This window comes from Puma concolor, chromosome B4 (assembly GCF_028749965.1).
Source record: "Puma concolor isolate L17-30 chromosome B4, mPumCon1.1.hap2, whole genome shotgun sequence".
NCBI lineage: Eukaryota > Metazoa > Chordata > Mammalia > Carnivora > Felidae > Puma > Puma concolor.
In genome coordinates this window covers 82,032,609-82,055,178 of record NC_141673.1, presented here as the reverse complement: position 1 = coordinate 82,055,178, position 22,570 = coordinate 82,032,609, and the positions used below count along the sequence as shown (strand labels likewise).

At 39.6% G+C, this 22,570-nt stretch overlaps 1 protein-coding gene across 12 annotated transcripts in view; it reads left to right on the top strand.

Annotated features, from left to right (window-relative positions):
* PPFIBP1 (PPFIB scaffold protein 1) overlaps positions 1-22,570 on the top strand; it is a 173,461-nt gene that overhangs the window by 105,170 nt on the left and 45,721 nt on the right. For all 12 annotated transcript variants that reach the window (XM_086713770.1, XM_086713768.1, XM_086713766.1 and 9 more), the window contains 4 exons: positions 6,079-6,177; positions 9,553-9,758; positions 21,001-21,087; positions 22,298-22,411. In XM_086713770.1, coding sequence (XP_086569896.1) covers positions 6,114-6,177; positions 9,553-9,758; positions 21,001-21,087; positions 22,298-22,411 — 471 coding nt within the window. In that variant the 5' untranslated portion in view covers positions 6,079-6,113. The remainder of the gene's footprint in view (positions 1-6,078; positions 6,178-9,552; positions 9,759-21,000; positions 21,088-22,297; positions 22,412-22,570) is intronic.

The window sequence follows — 22,570 nt, the reverse complement described above, 5'->3', positions numbered from 1 at the left end:
GAGACTTATCGGGTTGAAACCTGAATTGTTTATTCAGAGCTGTTATTTTTGGATCAAAAGAAGCAGTGACTGGGGAGAGGAGCTCTTCCCTTGTTTACCTTGGTCGCCAGTTCAACCTCATCTTGGGTGGAGCTTGTTGTCTCAAAAGGAAAGACGGGCTCTTATGCTCTAGCACAGTGATTGAGTGTGAATCAGAATCACCTGCACAGCCTGTAAAAACCTCCTAGAATTTCTCATTCAGTAGGTTTTGGGTGGACTCAAGGATTTGCATTCTAACTAGGTGCAGGTGAGGCTGCTGCTGGTCCAGGAACCACACCTTGGGAATCACTGATAGTCCGAACTACTCGGTCTTTCCATTTTTAAGACATTTTGTCTTTGCTGAGACTGTATTGCTGCATACACTGGGAATATTGTGTAATTGATTAACATCCCTAGTGAGCATCTTGGGAGGAGAAATTGATGAGAAATCTATGAGTAATTTATATGAAAATATATATTGTTTTCATAATGACCATATAATAATATGGCACTCCACCAGCCTAGTGGAATGTTTGTAAACATTCTCTTAACAAAAGGATTTCTTCTTCTAAGTGTCTCGATCTCTGTGAATTGTATCTGTCTCTGGGCATGAATTAGAAGTTCTCTTCAAACCTAAATATTTGAGCTAAGGAAAGCAGAGAAAGCTAGGATAAATGGCATTCTTACCCAAGTTTAGAACAAACTTACTAATTTTCTTAGTCTTTTTTTCCTTCTTCACAGAGAGACTGGGAAGTGAGCCTGACCTAAAACATCAGTCAGTCAGCAACCCAGCAAAATGTGGTTTTCTGCCAACTCTTTAGCTACCACGCCCATTGCTGGAACTTTCCTTAATATTTTATCCCATTCAAATCTACTCTAAATGGGTCCTGACCAAGCTTGAAATATACCCAGAACATGCTTTTCTTTTCTATTGAGTCTTTTTTGTGTGTGTGTCCTTTAATATATGAATGTTATCCCCAGAAGATTGCTTTTCTAAGACTTCTCTAAATTTATTTTTATTGAGCCATTGGAATAGGAAAGCACTAGACTAAGGACTTCTGCAAATAGCGCTGATCTGTTTGTTTATTTTAGTTTTTTTAATGTTTATTTTGAGAGAGAGGTGGAGGGGAGAGGCAGAGAGAGGTGGGAGAGAATCTGTTCTGTCAACGCAGAGCCTGACTCAAGGCTCCATACAATGAGATCATGGCCTGAGCCAAAATCAAGAGTCAGACCCTTAACCAGCTGAGCTACCCCACCCCAAGAGCACTGTTTAAATCGCCCAACAAATAGGGCTTTCCCAAGTTTGAGCTATGACCTTGAACCCAAACCCCACTCCTTTGTTTTGGTAGTTATATTTTCTGGTATTTTTTTCCCTTCAGCAAGTCATTCAAAGAAGTACATTATTAGCTCTTTAGAGTTCAGAAGTGAATTTGCTATCATATGAAAATTATTGGATGTTGAAGTTTTAATCTAAATGATTTGTGGACCCACAAGACCAAATTATAATCAGCAGGTTTCTGGGTAGGCAATGAATTGGAACAAAGGGACTTGGATATTCGGAGTCTTTTACTTTGGACCTCAAGTGTATAATTGGATTATTCATTATCTTTGATTTATGACATCATTATAAGTCCATGCATTTGCTTTTTACATTAACCCTTTTATTTAGTTCATTTTAAAACTACAGTCTCATTTTTTTAATTAAAAAAAATTTTTTAATGTTTGTTTATTTTGAGAGAGAAAGTGGGGGAGGGGTAGAGAGAGGGAGAGAGAGAATCCCAAGCAGGCTCCATGCTGTCAGCACAGAGCTGGATTTGGGGCTTGATTTCAGAAACCGTGAGATCATGACTTGAGCTGAAACCAAGAGTCAGGTGCTTAACTGACTGAGGCACCCAGCCGCCCCTCTACAATTTCATTTTTAATTGATAACAGTCTTTACCAAATTTTAAAATTTGAGATGAAATTTACATACAGTGAAATGCACACATCTTAAAGTGTATAGTTTGATGAGTTTTGACAAATGTATAACCTTGTGTAACCAACCACTCAATCAGTATATTGAACAGGAACTCCCCCTGGCCATTCCCCCCCCCCCCCCCCCCCCCGCCTCCCGGATCATTTGCCACTTCCTGCAAGTAACTGTTGTCTTACTCTCTATCACTGTAGATTGCTGCTTGTTCTTGATTCATATAAAAGAAATCATGTAGTACATAGTTGTTCATCTCTGGCTTTTGCTCAGCATAATGTTGCATGTGTCAGTTCAGTCTTTTTTATTGTGGAGTAATTTTCCACTGTATTTGGAGTAATATTGTATTAAGTGTGTAAGGATCTTTTTAGAACAAGGGATTTTCTGAAGCCTTTGTATTCAGCCTTACTGTTTTTAAAAATACTTTTACCCAGCCATGAAAGTTGACATAGTTTTATCAACACAGATGCTCATTAAATTGGGCTGCCTCTAAAATAACTCAAGCCATGGGCAAGTCAGAATTTTAATAAATATGGAAATTCTATTTTAATATTAGTTCCACTTCAGTTTGCTGTTCTTGACTCTTCTGTGTAGTCCTTTGAAGTCCAACTGGAATTTTTTGAGACTTACTTTGTGGCCTTGCATATATGGCCCATCCTGATGAATATAGTGGATTTGAAAAGAATGTATATTCTGCATTTTAATTTTTTTTTTTAGTATATATTGATTTAGGTAAGGATGGTTGATTATATTGTTCAAGTCTTCTATGTTATTACTGGATTTTTTCCCCTACCTTTGCCATTCCAAAAGAGGGTTGAAAAGGAAGAACAAATGACAGGTGGGACAAACAAAAAGGACAGGACTGTACACTTACATCTAACCATATCAACAATTACATCAAATACGAATGACTTAATTTATGTAATTCTTCTTTAATTTTGTTGGGTTCTGCCGTATGTATTTGGAAGTTCTGTTATTAGTTGCAAAAATATTTGTGATTGTTACGACTTCATGATGAATTGACTCATCGTTATAAATATCTCTTTCTGGTGATACTTCTTTGTTGAAAGCTATTTTTCTTATATTAATATAGTCACTCCTGCTTTATTAGGCTTACTATATATATATATGATACTTCATTTTTCATCCTTTTACTTTATCTTTCTTTATATTTAAAGTACATATCTATTAACTGCATATAGTTAGGTTTGTCTTTTTTTTTTTTTCTTTTCTTTTTTCTTTTTAGCCAGTCTGATAATCTCTGGCTTTCAATAGTGTTCATTCTGTTTATATTTAATGTAATTATTTATATGATTGAATTTAAATCTACCATCTTACCATTTGATTTCTATTTCTCCCATCTGTTTATTGTCCCACCATTACTGCCCTACTTTTGGATTGACGATTTTCTTAGTATTCCATTTCACTAACCCAATTGGCTTTTTACTTACATCTCTGTAGTTTGTAATTTTAATGGATTATATCATATATTCTTAGCATAGCCTACCATGAATTAGTATTAAGAAGTTTACCCCCTTCTTTCCTTTGAGCCAATAAGATTTGGATAGCTAGGATCTACTCTGTATCCCAAAAAGATATATAAATGTGTATCTCATGTATTATGGTTCCCTTTACTCAAGAGCTGAATTCCCTCCAGTTTCTACCAGCTTGTGTTTGCTCTCCAGTTTCTTCAAAACTGTTTTTATATTTTATCCAGTGTTTTGTATTGCTATTTGTGGGAAGGTTTGTCCAATAAAGTCTATTCCACATTATCAGAAGTGAAATTGCCATTTTGTCATTTTTAATGATGTACCAAGCACTCTTCTGAATCTATTACCTAGCTCAAAAACTTGACAGTAACCTTTATTCATCTATATAACTCTTCTTCTCAGTCTATCCCCTCTATCGCCCGATATCCCTGACTTGAGTTATCCACCATCCTGAATTTCATGTTGCCATTTCTTCTTTTCTTTTTGTCTAGTTATGTTGAATCTGTATGTATTTCTAAAATCTATTTATATTTGTATTGTTTTAACTTACAAAAATTTTGCTGAATTTATTGGAGACTTATAATTTGCTATTATACTATATAGATTTAATCATACTACACATACATTACTTTGGTTTGTTTTGACAGCTGTATGTAATTCCATTGTGTAAATATACCAGTTTATTCATCTCCTCTTGCGTTGGACATTTGGTTTGTGTCCACATTTTCAGTCCTATGAACATTTTTGCATGTTCATGATTATGTACTTCGGAGTAAATATTGTTAGATTGAAAATTACTGCATTTAATTGTATATGATAGTGCCAAACTGTTATTCATAAAGTTGTTAAGCCATTTCACATTCCCACCGCCATTCCGTAAGAGACTCTGTGAGGCTACATTTTCTGTAATACTTGGCAGTGTCAGTTTGTTGTTGTTTTTTTTAACCAGTTGACTGGGTATAAAACGGTATCACATTGTTTGTCTAAAATTCCTTGTACTAATGACATTAAGCCTCTTCCTATGTTTATTAGCTGAAGGTGTATTCTGTTACACGTCTGTTCGAGTCAACCCTGCTTCCTTTTTTTAATTGATGTGTAGAAATTCTATACTTTAAATACCATTGAACTAGACCATCTATTCATGACTACTTTTCTTTTTAATTTTTTTTTAACATTTATATATTTTTGAGAGACAGAGACAGAATGCGAACGGGGGAGGGGCAGAGAGAGAGGGAGACACAGAATCTGAAGCAGGCTCCAGGCTCTGAGCTGGCAGCACAGAACCCAATGCGGGGCTTGAAACCCATGAACTGTGAGATTACGACCTGAGCTGAAGTTGGACGCTTAACCGACTGAACCACCCAGGAGCCCCTATATGTGACTACTTTTAATTTGTTAAAGATGTCTTTGGCATTTGCATCCATCATTCTCTCAGACTACCCTATTTAATTTGCAAACCTTTCCATTTTTCCTGCTCCATTTTTCCCTTTTATCACATACTACATTTGCAATGTTGTATACATTTTTATTAGCTATTTTACATGTAGTAGTAGGCTGCTACTACATGTTAAGTATAGAGGTTGAGAATAAGCATTTATAAATATTTATTGAAGATAAACAAATAATTATTGCTTTATTTAGGCCTTTTGGGAGAATTTACATGGGTGCTTAGTCTAGTATCTGAAGTGCATTAATTAATATTGGAAATCACATAGTCTTGACTTTTTCTTTTTAATAATCAAATTTTTTTGCCAAGATAATTTCAATTATATTTTTTCACAGGTAAAAGAATGAGTAGATTATGGCATAATTTCAGCATAAACCTATTTTTCAGATAGACTCAGATAAACAGAAATTTAATATGTATTATATAAGACCTAGACTAAAACCTGGTCTTTGCTCTATATTGGCTGTGTTTCTGTTGCAAAAATCAACAGACATCTTTGATATTATCTATCTAATGGAGACAAGTTTATTCATTTCATAGAGTTGTTGTCATGATTAAGGATTATGAGTAATTTATGTAAATGTATAGGGACCACTGTAGGCACTCAGTACATGGTAGCTGTTGTTGTATTACAAAATCCCAGTAGGTGTGTGCAAGTGTGTTTAGTGTATATGCTAATAAACTCTTCTCGTAGGCACGTCTTACGGTAAATCCTTATACGGGGGAGGGGTGGGGGGGGGGCCAAAATTGGAAGAGCAGAAATTGGGTGGCGCTGGTGCAGGGAGAAAAAAATCTGTCCACTGAGCATTGCTGATGGCCCCTCAGGAAGTTTCCATCAGTATCTTCAATGCTTTTCACAGAGACTTAGAGCTCTGTAGAGTATAGCATGGAAACCATTCTACTGGCTGTTAAACACCTTGAGTGCAAGAACTGAAACTTCCTTATTTTATTACCTAATGGAGCATGTGCTCTTGCAGGACGGTAGACGGTGGGCCACAGCATGTTAAGCGAGCCAGGTCATTCAGCTCTGCCATTTCAGAAGCTCTCTCTCCGTGTTTGACATCTAGGTGGGGTTGCAATTTGAAGTTGAGTTACCATACCCTCCAGGAAGCACGTGTCACGTAAAGGATGTAATGGCGACATCATTGCTTTTTCAGCTCTAGGTTGGAATTTGCCCTTGACAGATAACAACATGATGAGTGATGCAAGTGACATGCTGGCTGCGGCGCTGGAGCAGATGGACGGGATTATAGCAGGTAATCTTCGTCCTCTGAAAGGTGGCATCACCACATTGACTCTGCGCTCTTGGCTTTTTCATTGCAACACTTTTATTCCCTTTCCACTTGTTTATTTATTTATTTTTTTTTAATTTTTTTTGTTTTTCAACGTTTATTTATTTTTGGGACAGAGAGAGACAGAGCATGAACGGGGGAGGGGCAGAGAGAGAGGGAGACACAGAATCGGAAACAGGCTCCAGGCTCCGAGCCATCAGCCCAGAGCCCGACGCGGGGCTCGAACTCACGGACCGCGAGATCGTGACCTGGCTGAAGTCGGACGCTTAACCGACTGCGCCACCCAGGCGCCCCTCCACTTGTTTATTTTCATGTATTGGCTGCCTTTAGATTCCACATAGTTGCATCTTGGTCCCTCTTCTCCATTTTATACATTTTATTTTAAAATGCCAAATTCCATTTCCATCCTAGGTTTCTGACTCAAGGATAAAGAAACAGCATCTCATGTGATTTTTGTGCAGGTAGTCTGTGGACCACACTTTGGGGGATACTGCTCTACCCTGTATCCACGGATATTCTGATCTGTTCCCTGATCACTTTCCCACCAATGACTCTCACTTTGTATTTGCTTTCTCAGTTCTCTGCTAAGCTTCAGGTCTCTAACTGCCAACCAGGTACTCCTTTGAAATAGCCTATATGCATATCCGTGTCATCATGTACAACTTTGAGCTCGTTATCTTTCCTCAGAAGCCCCTCTAGTAGTCTTTATCTCTAATTTCATAACCTTCCATCCACACAGTTTCCTAAATAGAAATTTAAGTCATTCTAGACCTTTGTCCCTCATTGTCCCTATTTAAGTGAAGTTCTATCCATTCTACCTCCTTTCTGCCGTTCCCTTTTATCCTCTCTAAAACCTGTCTGTGCTTACCACTGTCTGGCTTTATCCAAGTAACCCTCACACTTGATGTTCTTGAGGCTCTTGCTTTCTCGCTCTAGTCCGTCATTCTCTGGACCACCAGAATGTCCTTTATGAAACACACATCTGGTTGTATTACTCCCTTGTTAAGAACCTTCAGCAATACTCTATTATGGAGATGGAGCAAAAACAGTGTAGACCATTGCCTCCTTGTTTTCTCTTCATGACCAAGGAGACTGACTAGCAGGTGAACCTTTTCAGTCCCTTGTGGTCTTCCAGGGGTAGTGGCTACCTAAGGTCTCATGTCACATTTTGTATTTTGTCACAGGAGAAATACATTTATGTATTTAGGAACTTAGTGTAATGAAGAGAAGGTTGAGTGGGCAAGTGGGTAGGTAGGTCAGGGTCAAGGTGGAATTTGGCTTCTACCGCTTCTCAGTTCGAGCTGTCTTGGCCCCTGTTGCTTACTTTTCTGGACATAAATTTGACCCTGCTCTGTTTTAGTGGTTCAGAGAAACCAAATGTGTTTTCTTGTCAGAGGGTCTTCTCTTGAGGGAAGTGGCAGGTCACACTTTGGCCTCCTTTGTATATCCCGGAGACCAGATTTCATGTTGACCTCCTGTGTAGATTAGACTACATCTTGAATAGTGTATTCAGTGCTTGGAATATCAGTTTCAAAGAGGTTATTGGTAAACCTTACCTAGAGGAGGAGGTGACCACGAAGGTAAAGAGTTTGACCCATCTGGCAAGGAAGGAACTGGTTAAGTTTAACCTAGAAAAGTATATTCTTGCTCAGGGCATGATATATACTGTCAAACAGTTGAAGGACTGATAGATGTCTTTCTCTGTCACAATTTCAAAAAATATAATGAGAACCATTTGTAAACTGTTACCAGAGGTTATAACCTTATACTCTTAGTAGAACTCAAGTCAAGAGAAGTGGTATTTCTAGGACAGTAGTTGAGGCTTTATATTTTACATACTCCACTAGATGAATGTGTTTGTACCTTAGCCCTGGCAGGGCTTGAGGACCAACATTAGCGTTCTTAAGAAAATCAGATTTCCCAGGTCCTACCTCACAGTGAGTCCATCAAGTAGCTTTGTGGGTAGAACCTGGTTAATGTTCTCAAATTAACATCGGTAGTTCTCCTCCTCAGGTAGGACGGAGGGGGGAGATAAGACTACAAATATTTGAGGAGTTTTTCTAAATATGCATCTCTCCCCCATCCCCGCCTGTTTTGTGATGGAGACTTAACAGAATGGAGGGTCAGTGTGGGCACATCTGTTTTTAATAATATTAATCAGGTGATCCTAATGCTTAAAACTGCTGGAATAGGACTTTTTAATGCTTTCCTGTTCCTCCATTTCCCTGACAGACTCTCCTCAATTTATATTTTTCTGGATTCTCTTCTCAGCCTTACATGGTTCTGGAGGAGATTGATTCAGAGGGTTATGTGAAGCATTTAGCAGTGGGCCTAGCATATCAATGGTTGCCATTATTGTGGTTCAACGCAGGTTTGGGTCCAAATCATTTGGTCCAGTATTAAGCAATGTTGGTGGGATGGACTAACTGAAAGAGAATTCCTCTCCCTACCGTTGGAATTGATCAAGCTGTATAGCCACTGGAGAGAGAATTTACACATTGGTTCACAGTTTTCTTCCAATGAGAAGACCTTCAGATTAATATGGTGATAGCCTAAATATAGTAATTATTGATACTTAAGTATAAAGCTAGTATGTATAGTTGATAGACCAGGAAATAAAAATCAAAGAGATGAAGAGGATATATATGCATGCTTTCAGAATGGGCTGTGGGTTCGTTATGGGGTTTTTAAGTAGTAGAGTGCTTTCCCTTATAAGTAATAGGAAACAGAAATGGCTGTAAAACTTTTTAAAGCTGATATTAGCAAGAGTATTTGATGTTAGGCTGCAAACAAAATCATGGGAGAAAATGTTTATACACACAGGCTCATGCATTTATACACAAATGTATATATGTAATTCATTGAACTCCCCCAAAGTTTAAATTCTGGTAAATTAACTGGGAGCTGGCCCTGTTACATTTGACATTATGCTATGCAATTTCCACCTCAATGTGCAACTTCTCTGCAGGGAATTTCAAGACTTTAGGAAACTTAAAATTTATATTTTCAGCTGATCTGCTACCTTCTTAGCAGAAGGTACCTTATTTCCATGAGGTCAGCACATCCTTCACCAAAGCCCATCACATTCTTACCATACTACACAATTGGCCTCTCTATTAGGTATTTGATGATTGATATTTACCATCAATTATATGGTTTTATTTTTGTACCAAGAATCTATGACTTGGAAAGATTTTCATGACTGAATTATTTTCTTTTTCTTGTTGCTTGTTTTGATTATTCCTCACTGTGACCTGACTTGCTTTGGTCTATTATCTAAATCCTGTTTAGATAAATCCTGTTGCTCTCTGTGATTTTTTTTTTTTTTTTTTAACCTAGGTTCTAAGGCCTTGGAATATTCCAATGGAATTTTTGATTGCCAGTCTCCCACCTCCCCATTCATGGGAAGCCTGCGAGCTCTGCACCTTGTAGAAGACCTGCGTGGGTTGTTAGAGATGATGGACACAGATGAGAAGGAAGGTTTGAGGTGCCAGATCCCAGATTCAACAGCGGAAACACTCGTCGAATGGCTTCAGAGTCAAATGGTAGGTGTCTGCACGTTACAAGTCCCATGCGGTGAGTCTTTTGTTGCTTATTTCAAAATTTAGAACATAAAATAGTGGATTCGAACACGAAAAAAAAAAAGTATAGGGCAGCAGGTTTGCTGTGGTTTTATCCCTTAATGGATCCTAATTCTCTTTTAGGGTAATTTTTTAAAAAGTACTGTTAGTGTACATTTCACGGGTCCCAGGAGTTCACCTCCTGATTTTGCCCATAAATGTGGGCTAGCTTTCAAATTTTGCTTGGATGACATGCCGTGGCCTAAAACAAAGAGTCCTATAAGGGAAAAAACCTTGCGTGTGATAGATGCTTTCTCAGTAATAATGGGAAGTTCACTGTTAAAGGACCCAGTAGCAGCAGTTCTAAATAGGAAGTAGGGTGCATAGACGCCTCCAAAAGCAGCCGAGCTCTGTAGCAGTATTTGATATGAAGTGCCATCTAGTGGTGTGAGGTGGTCATTTCAGTGCTTGTGCTCGAGTTAAACTGTAGAATTGGACTTTAAATGGTGCTCTTATTCATTTGAACAATGAGGCCTCTTTCTAGGCATCCGTCTCAAAAGCTGGTGGTGTGGCCGACGTCCCTTTCCCTGAACACAATGGTAAATACCATGGTGTTAATATGTGTTGAACAAATAAAACCTAAAGAATACCGCTAAAAATACTCAAAGGAGAAGACAAGAAATGTGTTCATTTTGTAGGTTATACACTTAAAAATGGTAAAAATGATACATTTTATGTGTGTATTGTACTACAACCAAAAATAAAAACATTAATAGGGTGATAAAATTGGGGGTTGGATGGTATTTTGGCATTTACAGATGCTGGTGCTGGAGACCATAGATCTGAATTTTTATTTTGGCTCTGACCCTTAGAAGCTTGTATGATTTGAGGAAATTTTTTTTAAGCTGTTTGTGTCAGTTTCCTCATTTGTAAAATGAGGGAATGATAGTTTCTGCCACATAGGGTTGTGAGTCCCTTGAATTAATTTATGAGTGCTTGTCAGTGAACCTGGTGGGTGATTAGTCAAAAAAGGTAATACCGCGGAGTGGATTGTAGGGAGTAGAGGGAAAACCACGGGGTCCCTTTGCAAAGAGGCCAAGAGAGGGTTGGCTCCAATTACTAGGGGAGTTAGGTTACACATTACTCATACATAATTCACTTTTTTTGGGGGGGGGCGGGGAGAGGGAGAGAGAGAGAGAAAGTGAGTGAGCGAGAGGGGGAGGGGCAGAGAGGAGGCCGAATCTGCAGCAGGCTCTAGGCTCTGAGCTGTCAGCACAGAGCCTGATGTGGGGCTCGAACTCATGAATGGTAAGATCCTGACCTGAGCCAAAGTTGGATGCTTAACCAACTGAGCCACCTAGGCACCCCTGTGGTTCACTTTTTTGACAGAAGTACAGACATCTCTCTGACAGAAGTACAGACTGTGGAGAAGCTTCCACAATATTTTAGAAGCACTTATTACTGGTTACATGATTAAGATTTCATTTAGGTTTAATGATAGCCAACTTGGGAGTCCACATACTGAAGAGTAATACTAATGTTCTCAGTGCAACTGGGCATTGGCACTTCTAATTATTACTTTGCCTGGGCCAGGGAGACCCCCTGGTTTCCTGTAGGATGCTGGTTATTCCTTTTCTGCTAATTTCTACCACCTATTTAATTGTTTCATATGATCAGAAGCTGGATAAGAAAAAAGAGAAAATAGTAACACTAGTAGTTTGTTACTGATGAAGGGATGTTAAATCCATAAGAATGAATTTGTTTCAAGAAAATAGCTATAGCTGTAGCCTTCTAAACATGAAAAATTTTCTTTTAAGACTCAGAAGTTCCTCTCTGTGGTAAAAAACAAATCTATTGAATATGCCGTGTTTGTTCAATTACTGAGGTAGAATTCTCTGTTTTGATTGTGAAACATTATCACGTTAATACAAATATTGATGGAGAATGACATGCTTTATCAAGCTCCAAGTTTAAGAGGGCAAACAGAAAAAATATGTCGAACTGTTTGAGCCAAGCAATTAGTTTCTGTTTACTTTAGGTCTAACTCAGTGAGTTGCCGAGAGAATTCTTATAGTGCTTTCTTCAGTAGACACAGTTGAGGATCGTGACCTTGATCAGGTCATGCAGTCCCAAAAGTGTCTGGTTATTTGACAGTTTTAATAGGAGGCATTCTCAAAATCAGCAGAAATTACAAAAATGTAGTTTTCAACAAAGCTAGTGAAAATGTGGCTGGCAGAACTCCAAGTCAGGCGTCATGGCCCATGAGATAAGTAAGGAGAAGTGCACTGCTTCTGACCTGAGAAATCACCGCAGTACGTTTCTGTCTTAATCCTACATTTAAAAAAAGGCAGTATTAATTCTGAGTGTACCTTTTAAGAAAATTTGTGTAACCGGTTTCAGAAAAATAGAAACACTCGTGGGGGTACCTGGGTGGCTCAGTCGTTTAAGGCTCTGACTCTTGGTTTCGGCTCAGGTCATGATCTCCTAGTTTCGTGAGTTTCGAGCCCCACGTTGGTCTCTGTGCTGGAGGTGGCACGTAGCCTGCTTGGGATTGTCTCCCTCTTTCTCTTTCTCTTTCTCTTTCTCTCTTTCTGTCTCTCTCTCTCTGCCCTTCCCCCACTCACACTGTTTCTGTCTCAAAATGAATTAAAAAAAAAATAAAAGAAGTAAATAAAAACACACATTATTTAAAGAGTTCAGATGTGGGGCATGTTCTGTCCAGGGCTGCTGGCTGTTCTCCCCAGGTTCCTGATGCTCAGCTCCGTGACCCATTGCAACGCTGCCATCCTTGGATCCCCCGCTGCTCTCTGGCCAGCTTGTCTTTTCATGTGTGCCTCTGGGGGATGTTTTTTCAAGCCTTGGTAAACAAGGTGCATTCAGATTGTATTCGGTACATGGTCACAATTCTCTGAGTTATGCAGCATCTCGCTGAGACATCCTAGCTAAAGTTAAAGCTGCTCTTCCGCTCTGGTCCCAGGTTTCTGATAAACTCCCATGAAAAGTGTCCACAGGCACAGGAAAGCAAGTGGACCGAGTCAGCAGAATTCTTGAAGGAAGCCAGTGCAGTGTGATAAGTGAGAGATGCACTTTGAATGAAAACCCTGGCCACCGATGTTGGTTAGGATTGAATGGAAAGAGACTTGTCTGTTATTTCATGAAAGTGAGCAAAGAAAGAGGAAGTGGCAAGGAAAATAGGGACAGTATTTTTTCTTCATCTCGTGTTAGCCCTTCTCAAAGTAGAAGATTCTCTTGCTGTATCTGCATCCGGTCACATAGCTGGCTTTCAGCAAATGTTGAATAAATGAATGAATAATGTTGAATGAATGAATGAATAATTCTTCTACTAGAATAGGAGCTGGGCCTTAGCTTCTAGGCCTTCATCTTCTATTCTTCATCCTTCTGTAACTCAGAGGGCTTTGGCATATTCTTGGGACCGGGATAATGTAGTCTCCACATAAACCCCTCTCCCTACTTTGAGCATAGTGGTGCACATGAAAACAAAGTGAGGAAGGGCCAGTGCCCGTCTTCCCTACTCAAGTGAGGTGTCTAAAAGAATCTTTCGGAAGACACTAAAGAAATCCATCTCACTCACCCTGTGCTGGCCGTGGCTGCACAAATAAGGAGCTGTGCATGCATTAGCTGCATCATGGGCTAGCCAGTGTATCTTGGCACTTGATATTTTGGCAACAGAGATACCCAGATACTTCAAGGGAGGCTCCCTCCAGATGTTTCTAATGAGAACAGCAGATGAAAGCGCTTGGCATCTGCTGTTCTTGCAAGTATTTGAGATGTAGCTCTGTTTTTGGAGTCGTGGATCTTAGAAGCTGGCCTACCGCTGTGGTTCGTCTCACCCCAGAGCACTCGATTTTGCTCCAGTTGGCTGTCTAGTTAAGAAGATGTTTTGTCTCTGGAAGACAAGTACTGAGAAAATTAAAACGTAGAAATAAAAGCCGTAGTCTGATTTTTGACCACATCTGCAGTCTTGGAAAGTACAGAGTGTATTCAGGCTTATTCTGAGCTTCTGTCTTTGATGAACTTCCTGACAACACTGAATAAACTGATGTCTTTCCTGGAAGAGGGTCATGATTGGGCTTTTTGGGTGTGATGAAGTGTATATGAGATTGATTTCTCCCTTTGGTTTCCTTTTTGAGCAGAGATGAGATTTTGGAAGAGAGGGCTTTCCGAAGAGGTTGTCCCTATTGCCTTGGCATCATATTTCCTTTTTAGAGCCACAACAGAATCTTCAGAGGGAAAAATAGATGGAATGTTTCAAGACTGACCAAGTCAGAGGTACAGTAGATAGTAAAAGGGGCACCAGCCAACCAGACGGGATGCTCCAGTGGCCCCGAATGGCAGTGGTGTTGCCCCGAGATAATTACAGCACAAGGATGAAGCCTCACCACCCTCATTCGATCATACTTGGTGAGAGGAAAGGGAGCAGAGTCCTGCAGCCTGGTGGCATGATTTCTAACGTTGTTGATATCATATTCTTTGATTCTATGGACGGTAGTGTGGGAGATGCCTTCTTGTGCTGTTGAACCCCGGTGAAACGTTGACTGTGATGTTCATGGCTTTCACGTCTTTCTCAGTCTATTCTACGAGAGTGTCTAGTAGAGAGCAGGCAATGAATGTATGCATGCAGCAGTAGAGAATGTCTGCATGTAACTGATTAGGAGGCATGAGGCCCTTGTGTGAGATGTTTCCTTTGGTAGCTGGAGATAACATTTAATTAGAAGAGCTTTAGTGGGCTGTGCCTTCCTTTTTCTTTCTTGATCCTGAATTTTTTTTTAAATGTTTATTTTTGAGTGAGAGAGAGAGAGAGAGAGAGAGAGAGAGAGAGGGAGGGGCAGAAAGAGGGAGACAGAGGATCCGAAGTAGGTTCCAGGCTCTGTACTGACAGCAGAGAGCCTGATGCGGGGCTTGAACCCATGAACTGTGAGATCATGACCTGAGCTGAAGTCGACGCTCGACTGAATGAGCCACCTAGGTACTCTTTGATACTGAATTTTTAAAAATGTAATCATGAAATAAAAAACTGTATGGCAGTTTTTAAAACTAATTTTCAAAGTAAGTATGTTGACCTCGATGGATAGTATGTATATGTTGGAGGGGGGCTGCTGCGTGTGTGTATGTTATAGTACTAATCTATTTCTTAACATTTGTTGTCCTTATAAAGTAGAGCCGATGTTCTTTTCCCCATTTTAATTTAGCTACTCCCCATTGTGTTTTGGGAATGTTATATTCAAAATGAATTCTGTGCTACAACGTAAGTAACTATAATTGTGGCAAATCACTACTTGCGTGTTGATTTTGGATTTAGACAGGACAACAGAGCTTAGGAAAGAACAAAGCAAAATGAAGTTTGGGGAGAAAAGGGAGACAACTGTAGACTAATGCAAACCAACAGAACTAAGAAAATCAAAGGAAAACACAGTATGATGCTTTCAGAAAAATAATGGGCAAAATGTTCTTGTCTACTTTGAAATAATACCTGTTGGTACTGTGTGATGGGCATATAAAGTTTCATCATGCTAGTCTCTATTTTTATATATATATTGAGAATTTTGTATAATAAAACATTTTTTGAAAGGGACGCACATGAGACAAGATGCTAACATTTATTATATCTTTATACTTGATTGTGTGTATATTTGATAATTAAAAGGAAATTAGGGGTGCCTGGGTGGCTCAGTCAGTTCAGTGTCTGACTCTTGATTTCAGCTCAGATCATGATCTCATGATCTCAGGTCTGTGAGTTTGAGCCCCACATTGGACTCTGAGCCTACAGCACGGGCCTGCTTGGGATTCTCTCTCTGCCCCTCCCCTGCTTGTGCTCTGTCTCCTTCTCACTCACTCAAAATAAATAAACTTTTTTAAAAAAGGAAATTAATACTAGAAAGAGGAACTTCTATTTAGGTGGTGATGGGTGAGGTATATTGTGACTCTTATGTTATTTGTAGCACCTGCCATGTGAATTCGGGCAATTCATATTCCCAGGTGTGGTTCCTGACTAACTCTAAGATCTCATAATTCCGTAAGAAATAGAACTTTTCAGACATTTTCCCCTCATCATGCCAGGAAAATCTGGCAAACACCATGAGTTCCTTGATTAAAGTATCCTTATTACAGTCCCGCTGGATCCCTTGCCCTTCCCTCCCGAGTGTCCCACACCCACCTCCACATGCACTGCTAGCTGGATATGGTATTGAAACCCCCACGTTGATTCCAAGTTTGACTTAAACTTTCTGGTGGACTAAATGTAGTCAGTAAAGGGTTGCATCATGAGTTAAAGTAGAAAGAGTTATTCTGAAGGCATCTCTGGGATTTTGAGTAAGGTAATTTGGGCTGGTGTTCGATGCTCTGGATGCCCAATTGACTCAACAGGAGTTTATACTAAATATGTTTTTAATTATATGCTACATTTTTTTTAATTTTTAAAAAATGTTTTATTATATGCTAACTAATTTGGATGTAAATTTTAAGAAATAAAAAAATTTAGGGGCGCCTGGGTGGCGCAGTCGGTTAAGCGTCCGACTTCAGCCAGGTCACGATCTCGCGGTCTGTGGGTTCGAGCCCCGCGTCAGGCTCTGGGCTGATGGCTCAGAGCCTGGAGCCTGTTTCCGATTCTGTGTCTCCCTCTCTCTCTGCCCCTCCCCCGTTCATGCTCTGTCTCTCTCTGTCCCAAAAAAAATAAATAAACGTTGAAAAAAAAAAAGTAATAAAAAAATTTAAAGAAATGTTTTATTATTTACTTTTTGAGAGAGAGAGAGAGAGTATGAGCAGGGGAGGGGCAGAGAGAGAGGGAGACACAGAACCCGAAGCAGGCTCCAGGCTCTGAGCTGTCAGCACAGAGCCCAATGTGGGGCTCAAACTCATGAACCATGAGATCATGACCTGAGCCAAAGTCAGACGCTTAACTGACTGAGCTACCCAGGTGCCCCATGTGCTCATGATTTTATAAGAATCTTGGGAGAATCAAAAGAAATGTACGACATTTTTGCACTGAGGGACTGTTACGAAGAATAAGTGACCAGCTGTCATAAAATCACTAATAAACTATCCATGGCAGAATATGATGAAAAGCTAAATTGTGAAGGACAAGACCAGACACAGAAGGGAAGCCTGTGGAGGGGGAGAAGAGAATATGGCACAATATGAGGGGGTAGGAACTGGATTGGTAGGAACTTTGAAAGATGGATTTGTAGAGGCAAAAAGGAATGGGGAGGTGAGTAGAGTGGTGGACACAAAGCCTTGGGGTAGATGTTGGAGAAGGAGAATGGAAGATAGTTCATTAAGAGGAAGAAATTGAGAATGGTAAGGATAGAGGTGATCATTGTGAGTCTCAGAGAAGCAGGAAATTAAGGTTCCAAAGTATATGTGGAATAATGAGCTTTTTTTAAAAGTTTTTTTAAAAATGTTTATTTTTGAGAGAGAGGGAGAGAGAGAGAGTGAACACGTGCATGAGTGGGGGAGGGGCAGAGAGAGGGAGACACAGAATATGAAGCAGGCTCGAGGCTCTGAGCTCTTACCACAGAACCTGACATGGGGCTCGAACCCACAAACCGTGAGATCATGACCTGAGCCGAAGTCAGATGTTTAACCAACTGAGCCACCTAAGTGCCCCAATGATGAGCTTTTAGAAGGAGTTAAGACTCAATTCCCCCAAGATTGGCAGGGGGAAAGAAAGGAAAGATGTTGGAGGCAGTATATACATTATGCTTTGGAGAACACATTACATAAGGGGGTTCATGCAAGATAGTCTCAATTACTAAAGTCCAGTAAAAAGGCTCTGGGAACACCTAAACATGGTAGGAAGAGACAATACAGACTTGAAGTTGACCATGGAGGACATACCAGGTTGTAGGGAAACATGAATGAAAGACTTGCTGAGATGTAAGAAAGCCAAGTTAAAACCAAGCGTTCATTCATCTTTCATTCATCGGATGTTTATCGAACACCCCTCATTGTTCATTCAGCTCATTTGGTTCGTGCTCATTGTATGTCAGATGCAAAGACAGACATACTCACAAAGAATGCAGTTTGTTGGAAGAGAGGGACGTATGTGTAGCCAAGTATAACCTAGTCCATTCAGTATGATGCCTGCTGTGGTGAGGGTTCATCCGGATGTTGTAACTGGCATGTGAGTGAACAGGTAATTCAAGGAAGACTTGACAGACGAAGCTCTAATTGAACTGGACTTTAAAGAATGAGGAAAGGGTGGGAAATACTGTCCATGCAGAAGGAACAGAATTAGTGTGTGAGAGAGCATGCCATGTTTGGCTTTTGAGTGGTCTGGTAGGCAGAGCATGAGAGTCGGAGGGAAAAAAGAGGTGGTAGGATATTTGCCCAATGCAATTTACCTCTAACATTTATAAGGCAAAGGTAACAAAATTGGCAGAAATATAAATAAATGTGTGAACAAAATAGACCTTTACCTACTTGAATAGATCAACACAGGACTTTAAAATTATGCAACTACTCCATTGGTGGCTCTTAACTTTTGCTTCATTTTGCTATAGTGACTTTTAATGTTTTTTTTTTGATTACTCAAACATTATGAACACTCATAAATATCAGTAGTCTTGAGAAGTGTGAGTGTTCATTGTGAGTCAATTTTTAGTAATTTAATTTTTTTTAAGTTTATTTATTTTGAGAGAGAGGGAGAGGGAGAGGGAGAGAGGGAGGAGTGGGAGAGGGGCAGAGAGGGAAAGAGAATCCCAAGCAGTCTCCGCTGCCAGTGCAGAGCCTGAGGCAGGACTCAGTCCCACAAACTGGGGGATCATGACCTGAGCCGAAATTAAGAGTCGCTTAACCAACTGAGCCACCCAGGTGCCCCTAGTATTGTGATTTTAAGATAATTTTGTGATACTGATTTTGGAACTTCTCCTTTCCATATCATATGTAGTAGCTTCACAAAACATTTGTAGGACTTGCTATAGAAACACTTCTAATCTTTCTATAATTTCCTTCAGTCAGAAGGAATAATGACTTTTGCTTTTTGTCCTCATTGAACAGAAACCTTTTTTTTTTTTTTTTTTTGTCCATCTAATGAAATGTATCAGTTTATAAAGATTTGCTTGCGTGGGGCTTTAAAAGCAGTTGCCTGCTAGTGTTCATAATCAGAACGAGGAATTTAAAGCTATACAGGGCCAGTCTGAGTACTTCCTTAGATTGAGGACATGTATTATATACATCCTGGCTCTTTTCCAAAAAATGTCCTCAAGAAATTACATAAATTTTGGGGCACCTGAGTGGCTCAGTCACTTAAGCATCTGACTCTTGATTTTGTCTCAGACCATGATCTTAGGGTTCGTAAGATTGAGCCCTGTGTTGGGCTCCTCACTGACAGTATGGAGCCCACCGAGGATTCTCTCTCTCTACCCCCTCTCTGCCCCTCCCCTGCTCACATGCATGCACACATGCATGTGCTCTCTCTCTCAAAATAAGTAAACGCTAAAAAAAAAAAAGTTACATAAATTTCATTTTCACGGTGGTCCCCAGGGTTGAAAGTCTTCCAGGCTATTCCATCTGACTCTTCATAGTACTTGTAATTTAATTCTGGGTCCTTCAGTTTACAATATGAACAGAATTATGCTGTGGTAATTGTGCAGGTATGTGGTCCAGCAGTTGATATTAAAAATTTTATCCATTCTAAATACACATTGTAGGCTTATTAAATTAGCTTCTGATTCTTTAGTTGCCTCATGGGAAATATATCCAGTGCATCTAAGTTTTTAGAAGCAACATCTTGAAATTTCGTTTTTTATGAAAGCTCCTCTGTGTGTGTGTGTGTGTGTGTGTGTGTGTGTGTGTGTGTGTGTGTGTGTGTGTTCTCCTCAACAGATGGCTTTTGTTATCCCCACAATTTGTACTGGAAACTACATTATTTGGGAAGGTAGAATAATAGTACCAATTAATTCTGGAAAATAATGGATGTCACATTAGCCGGGTCCCGGGTGGTTAGGCTGTAGTTTGTATTTTCTCTGATTCTAAATCTGAAGTCATTTGCTTTTTTGATTGAACTCTGGATGGCCCCATCTAACCAATTTGAGCTCCAGTGGCTTTTCTTTCTGTTGTACTTCAATGAGGAATCAAGAAATTCTATTGGGATTACATATTATATGGTTATGAGGTATTTAAATGAGATAACAAGGGACGTACCACATATACTGTATTTCAAAATGATGTTTTTATGTTGTCTGTTCTCTGCAAGCCTTTTCATGTGCCTCTTTAATGACTTTCATATATGAGACTGATGAGAAAAAAAATGTGACTTGCTTCCCCAATCTATACTTCCTTTGGCATTTATGCCACGCATAAACATCTGAATCTGATAAGAAAAGACATGGGTGCCAGAGGGAGGGGAAGACAGTGAGCACTAATCTAAGCAGAGCCCTGGGCCAAGTGCTCTGGTTGTAGGATGCCCATTTACAGGCTCTGGCAGGAGGAGCTGGGCATCATTGTAGGACCAAGCAATCTCACAAGAAGTTAATGAAGTCAGGATGGAAATTGGTGAGTTGCTGATGAGGATGGCTAGTCAGTGCTGCCAGGGAAAGTCACGGTGGACTGACTGCAAAGCTTGCAGGGGAAGAAAGAAAGGTTTCAAAGACAGAGGGAAGACTAGCCCTGTGATTTGGACGTGAGTAGCAGGGAAGAAGCTTGTGTGAGCTGTCCCCGCTGCCTCCCATGTAAAGCAGGCATTTACAGTCCTGGATTTGGAATTTGGGGGGAGGAGAGGGGAAGAACAGAAGGGTGTCCCAGGAAATTCCCACTGTCTCCACCCAGAATTAGTGGCACTGAGCATTTGGGGGGAAATAGGGGTTTTGTGCCTGATCACACACATGTGAAGCTTTGCATGATTTGGGTGTGTATCCACCTGCCAGTAAATATTAGTAGCCACCACCCCTCTTAGGTCATGATTTTCTGCTTGATGAGAAGTTGTCTAGTTTGGTGATAACATGCCTAAATGCCTGACATGCCTGTTTTACCTATTTTAAGCTAAATGAACCAAGTTGCAATCTCATATTTTCTGTTAATGACAGCAACAGCTGTGCCCAAGTCCATTCAGGTTCCTTGGATTAAAAACATATGCAATTTTGTTTGCCCACAGCGGTTTAGTTTTAAAGAGAGTTGAGCCTTACACACGTTATTTTATTTTATTTTATTTTATTTTATTTTATTTTATTTTATTTTATTTTATTTTATTTTATTTTATTTTATTTTTCAGACAAATGGACACCTGCCTGGGAATGGAGAGGTGTATCAAGAAAGGCTAGCCCGTTTAGAAAATGATAAAGAATCTCTCGTTCTTCAGGCAAGTGATTTTAAAATGTTCTTCTTTCTTCATGATGTATTTACAAAGACCATTTTAAATTGGGATGGTGTATTCAGATGCTTACAGGAGCCAGACTGCTACCAGAAGTAAGTGCATAGGCCATCTGATGAACAAAACAGGGAGAGGTGGGTACTGTGGGAGAACAGGGTTTGCCTACCTAGTCTAGAGTGACCTAGAATCCGCCTTGGCTCCTCTGATGGCAGGCACGGTGTCATCTAAACTGATTTTCTGATCTGATCTGTCATCTTATTTGATCTGATTTTTTAAATATACAGCAGATATTATAATTTCATATATACTATATATATTCATAAGTATGCATATTTCTTATTTGGAATATGTTTAATTTTTCAATTTTAAAAATGATACCATGAGACAAACAAAACATAAAGTGAGTAGTGGAGTCTGGTTTATTAGCCAAATTTGAGTTCTTTTCTTTGTAGTGTTTTAAATGCTTGACAAAAAAAAAATATATATATATATACCCATATATATATATATATATATACACACACACACACACATATATATACATACATATATGTGTGTATATATATATATACATATATATGTATATATTTTTGGTATTGAGCTAAATGATTTGCAGTGTATTTACTAGGCTGGTGATTGTTGGGGAAAGACTCAGATTTTCAATAACCACTGAAGATAAAAGACTAATCCAGTATCTCCTTATGGATCTTTGAGTTACATCCTAGATTGGAACACATATGTAGACAATGTGATCATGAAAGATCTCATGGAATTTGAGTTCTGTGGATCCTTTTCTTTATTCTTCGTGAAGTACCAAACCTGAATAGTCCTTCTCTTTCAGACATTAACTCCATTGTCTATCTTAATTTCTAGTATTATTTCCCTCTTCCACCCCACCCCCCGAAAAAGATGATTTGTTAACATGCCCTCTCGCATAAAATGAAATGATTTTAACCTATGAATATAAGGTATCACACATTCCCAATCACCCCAACCTCCTTAAAAATTGGAGTCCTCAGATCAACAAGCATCTGAAGTAGGAGTGTAAAGGACCGCTGTCTTACAAATTCACAGGTTTTTCCTTTACAACCAAATGAGTAGTGACATCATTCCAGTTTTTTTTCTATTTAGAGAAATAAAGTTTGCAGTGGGACCCACATTCTTCCTAATCCATTGCAGTATTTTGCTCTCAATACAGGTAAGTGTGTTAACAGACCAGGTAGAGGCTCAGGGAGAGAAGATTCGAGATTTGGAGTTTTGTCTTGAAGAGCACAGGGAGAAGCTGAACGCCACAGAAGAAATGCTGCAGCAGGTAATGTACAGAAGCTGGCACCAAGGTGCGATTTTCTTGCTCAACTATTTGAAATGCTACATTTATGTGTGGTGTTCACTCTGATGCAGCAGTAAATCTCATGACTCACTTAGACCGGCATAGTTTAAGCAAAAACCTAGAGTAGCGGGGTCTTAAAAC